General features: G+C 40.7%; 1 protein-coding gene across 1 annotated transcript in view; it reads left to right on the forward strand.

The window, feature by feature from the left end:
- The window catches only part of LOC100542775 (alpha-2-macroglobulin-like protein 1), a 61,596-nt gene that overhangs the window by 35,668 nt on the left and 20,781 nt on the right, over positions 1–5,147 (forward strand). The window contains exons 8-15 of the mRNA XM_085218150.1: positions 67–209; positions 708–867; positions 1,700–1,784; positions 2,218–2,332; positions 3,177–3,288; positions 3,699–3,808; positions 4,249–4,416; positions 4,768–5,002. Of these exons, the coding sequence (XP_085074276.1) occupies positions 67–209; positions 708–867; positions 1,700–1,784; positions 2,218–2,332; positions 3,177–3,288; positions 3,699–3,808; positions 4,249–4,416; positions 4,768–5,002 (1,128 nt within the window). The remainder of the gene's footprint in view (positions 1–66; positions 210–707; positions 868–1,699; positions 1,785–2,217; positions 2,333–3,176; positions 3,289–3,698; positions 3,809–4,248; positions 4,417–4,767; positions 5,003–5,147) is intronic.

Raw genomic sequence — 5,147 nt, forward strand, 5'->3', positions numbered from 1 at the left:
CTGTAATGAATCCACACTGTATTTCTCCTTTTTGGTGACATCTGTGTTCTTTATATTGTTTGTCAGTGCTCTCAATTTCCAAGTCACTATTTTCACACCCTTCACAGAAGTTTCTGCATCTGAAGTACCTTGTATGTGTTGCTGGCACTTATTTCTCTCTTTTAATGTTTTCACTTTTCTTTCCCTCCCAGATTTCCCTGTTTCTCCAGGTGAGTGATGCTGAAATCTGATGTTACATTAATGTTGATGACAGCCATTTCACTGGGCTATTCATTTACAGTTCATGGTAAATTTTATGGATCTGTAAGTAGAATGGTAGAACATAAAGATTACTTAATCTAATATACTACATACAACCTCTGTGCCTGTTTTTGCATTTGACGTTATGCTCTTAGTTACTGGAATGGAAATCTGAGTTGCTCCTGAAGTACAAAACTATAGACAGATCATTTTAGACGTTTATGTTAACTAGTTAGAACTGTAAAGGGTATTTCCTTGAGATCAGCATTTACAGAAGTATAGAAGGGGATTCAGATGCTGACAGCAGAATGTAGCATATTATCTTCAAAATTTCTTGGCTGTCCTATGCCAAACCTTGTCCCTTAGCTATTTTTCTAACTAGCACTGAAATCTTGAAGACGGTTTTCTATAGACTGTGGATCACTGAAATGCTCAAATAATTGCTTCTTTCTCTCTTGTGGGTGTAGGACCCCAAGAACAACCGGATAGAGCAGTGGCTGAATGTGGTGCCCCAGGGAGGCATTGCGGATCTGTCTTTCCAACTAAGTGATGAGCCTCTGCTGGGGACATATGTCATCAATGTAACCAACAGGAAAACATATGGCAGCTTCAGCGTTGAGGAGTATGGTATGAGTGCATGAAGGATATGTATGAAGTGCAGAGATGACTTCACTCTCTATTCTAGGAGTCTGAGTTTTTATTTCATGATAACCATCCTGTGAGCAAATAAGAAAGTAATAATATCATAGAAAAGAGTCTGAGCTGATGCTCAGGAGAGAGATTGCATTTGAGACCTTCAGTTATCATGTAGAAGCAACTCTGTGCAAGGCCCTAGACTTTTGACACAACTGATTCCTGAAGATGGCTGTATCAGACAAAATAAGGTCACTGGAATGGGCTTTTCATAAGAATATGAAGTTTAGTGCCACTTATTTTATCATTCCCTAATTAACTCTGCTGGGAAGTTACTGCAAATAGCTGTCTGAAGTTGAGGGATATGGACATAGAATTATAGAATTATTATAGAATTATAGAATCATTAAGGTTGGAAAAGATCTTTAAGATCATCCAGTCCAACCATTCACCTACCACCAAGATTTCCCACTAACCACTGCCCTTCAGTGCCACACTCACGCTTTTCTTGAACACCTTCAGAAATGGTGACTCCACACCTCCCTGAACAGTCTGTTCCAATGCTCAACCAATATTTTGGAGAAGTTTTTCATAACATCCAGCCTGAAAATTCCCTAACATGTTAGAATTTTAATTTGGAAAGGAGCCAGGGATTAGATTCAAATTTGTTAAAGAAATAATGGAAATACTCCCTTTCATAACTTTCTTTCTTCTCAGGTTCCTGTCTCTTATTCCAGCACAGTCTGTCTTCATGTTGATTCCCTGGAAAGGCTGTCCTTGGCCTGTGTTTCCTACAGTAATCTTTTTTTTTTCTTTTTCCTTACAGTGCTGCCAAAATTTGAAGTGATCTTTGAGACACCAGTGGTGATTTATGCACTAGATAAAACTTTTCCACTTCGGGTATGTGGCAGGTAAGGATTCTACTTGGAAAAGTGGGCCCTGTGCTAAATTCTGACCAGAGGCAAGTACATTTCCATTCAGGTATCATGAGACTCAGAGGAAATTTACTGCACTTCAGTTACAGCAGGTCAAAATATTCCACGGTATGTCTTTGAACCTTAATGCAAAACAAAACATTCCTAAAATTATCTTGCTTGTAATTTGATTTCCCAGAATAGTCTGATACTAATTTTATTAGATTTTTTCACAAGTCTCTTGATCTTATATCATTGCAGTGTTCTAGCTTGACCTTATTAAGTGCATCAGGTCTCTTGGGCCTGTACATCTGCCATATTTGTGATATATTGTGAATAGCCATGAATAAGTATACCTAGGCACACAAAGCAAGCACTAGTGTTTTCAGACTGTTTGAATATCTCTTCTTTTCCTTGCTCTCCTAAACAGATACAGCTATGGGAAAGCTGTCCAGGGGATGATTTATGTGAGCCTTTGTCAGAAGATATCCCAGTTCTCGCCCAGTGCTTCAAAACATGATCTCTGTCAGGAATTCAACAACCAGGTGAGTTGCTTAGCAGAAGCTGAAAACAGTGAAAGTTGTGGTGAGCCCCAGGCTAACACAAGGCTGCTGGAGCGTTAGCTGAAACACTAGTGGTGTCACAACTTGGTTTTGGCTACTTGATCACAAGTCTACTGGTGCTGCCTCTTAGTAGATGTATCTGCTATGACACTGTGTGTATCAAGTGCCTGCTCCACATTCTTGACTGCTATCTGTACCCAGCCTTGTTTTCCTATTGAATGGGTCTTCTCTAGTTATATATATAATAGCATCTAGAAGACCAAATCCATAGAATAGAGGGCACTTCTCTGAAGAAGTCTTCCTCTTACATGGGCAACGTGCTGGTGATGCTGATTCCTTCGTCAGACACAAGAGCTGATGGGAAGCCCCTATCTCGCAAACCCTCATGACACTGCAGGACCTGAGACTTTACCATGCTGAAAGCCATGAATGTCACAGACTTTGTGCAGCCTGCTTGAACCTTCTCACTTGCTAGTTGATTTGCAGAAAAAAAGAAAAAAGAAAAAAAAAAAAGAAAGAAAAGGATCAAGTTCTGCAGCCACAGACAGCAGCTAAGCCCCAAAATAACAAGATTTCAAGACTATTAGAGTGCCACATTTGTATATTCCTTTAACCTTCAGGCATCATCCTTTCCCTTTCTCATTTTCTGTTTTCTGCCTCAGGACTTAATTTCTCTGTTACGTTTTATACCTTCCCTGGACCTAGATGTCTTTGATCTGGTGCTTATTTTCTTATTTGAGCCTTGTATTGCTGTTCCTGCCCCACTTGGATAATATCTGACATAAATGCCTTGATCAGACCAGTTTTCCTCTCTCTGGGATTTCAGACAGACAAGATGGGTTGCTTCTTCACAAATGTGACCCTATCCTTCAGCCGAGACTTGAGGTACTATCAGGACAGCATAGTTGCAGAGGCCTCACTATTGGAAGATGGCACAGGTAATTCTGGAAATATCTCTGGGAAGAGGCATGGGAAGAGACACTAATCATAGCAAGAATGCCACAGACTTTCAGACTAGCAAGAGCTCTGAGGTTTTTGAGCCCATTGAGGCCTGCCATCTAATCTCATGGATATTGTCAGAGCCAGAAATTCCTGAAGGCATGACACACTCAGAATGTCTGTAGTCTAATCTCACGTAGTAAAGCTTAGGGACCTTTTTAAGGGATAGAAGATCATGTGAAGGAGACCAGATACCCAGAGCCTTGGACAAGTCATCTCCTTGGTATGAAATATATATGCACATGTACATCGATATTACTGATTATATTATTCTACAGGCAAATTGCTGACAGGTTCATGGTTTCCCTGATTTCCTCCCTTATGTTTCTGTCTTACTGCTTTCGTTCAGAGATACAGGTCAATGCTTCCCACAAATTACTCATCTCCAAGATTGGCGGGATGGCCTTGTTTGATGATGTGAATTCTTACTATCACACTGGAGAGATATACAGAGGGAAGGTAATTCCCAGTTATGGTCTTTTGGAGAAGACAGCATGAGAAATGCCTTCCCAGAGTCTGCTTTTCCAATCCCATCTCTAGAAAGGGCTGGAATATTCAAAAGTGAGAAAAACATCCAACACCTTCATTTGCCAAATAAACCTTGAGTAGTAGCTGCTCTGGGCATGCACTGGGGGATATAAACCCAAGCACTGGAATTTCAGCAGCCAGGAGGCCTTTTGCAATGAAGGGGTATTGCAATGAAAGTGTATATGAAATGAGTATTGGGATTTTGTCTGTGCCTAAATGTGATAATGGGAGGTTACTGGTAGCAGAGTTGTTAGGCATTGGAAGGGTGACCTTCCTGCTAAAATACTACAGAAATTCTGCTGCTGGCTTGGAGGAGATTATGTCCACTGAACAGTCTTCTATGCTTCTATCAATCACCATGGTATTCTCAGATCAAAGTCATTGACTACAAAGGCGAGATGCTGAAGTACAAAAATGTCCTCCTTGTAGTAAGTTTTGGTGAGCAGCAGTTTCAGCAAAAGTACATCACTGGAGACACTGGAACAGCTTCATTTAGCCTAAACACAACTACTTGGAACAGCACCTCAGCCTTCCTGGAGGTAAGTGAAGAAAATTCTATATCATTGCCTATGAAAGTAAAGAGGTAAGCATGCTTCTCAGTGTGTACTGCCTCAAAGACAGTCCCTGTTCCTTTCTGAGGGACTAAAATAACAACTCAAAATACATCAGCATGTTGTGGGTCTTTATGCTTATTCTTTGAATCCCAACAGCTTTCCTCATGAACTCTTCACACAGAAATGTGTGTGACAGTGTTAAGAAGTGGCCTGAGCTTTCTAAAATGCAACAGCTGGATTGATTTGCAACTGACTTGCTTAACTAAAGAAATAATCTGTTGTTCGTGTTTTGTGGTTGGTTTTTTTTTTCTTCTTTTTCTTTTTCTCTCTTACAAGGCAAGTGTCCTGCATCTAGATTTGGGTGGAGAGCCTGGGACAGTTGATTTGAATTACCAGAGAGCCTCTCATTTCATACGTCCATTCTACAGCACCAGCAGGAGTTTTCTCAGTATTATCCGTATGCCAGAAATGATGCCCTGTGGTAAAAAGCAGGCTATCCAGGTGGACTTCAGAATTTACCAGGAAGACCTGAAACATGGACCCAAGCGTGTAATTTTCTCCTACCTTGTGAGTTTTTGAAGGAGTGCTAGTAGTGATGTCTCAAGATACAATATCAGAATCCTCCACAGGTTTCAAGCCTGATACTGGATAGCTTTGGCTTGGCAGTTTGACAGGTAGCTAATCTAGCTATCATGGGGCTGGATCCCGGTTTTAAT

Source organism: Meleagris gallopavo, chromosome 1, assembly GCF_905368555.1.
Source record: "Meleagris gallopavo chromosome 1, MGAL_WU_HG_1.1, whole genome shotgun sequence".
NCBI lineage: Eukaryota > Metazoa > Chordata > Aves > Galliformes > Phasianidae > Meleagris > Meleagris gallopavo.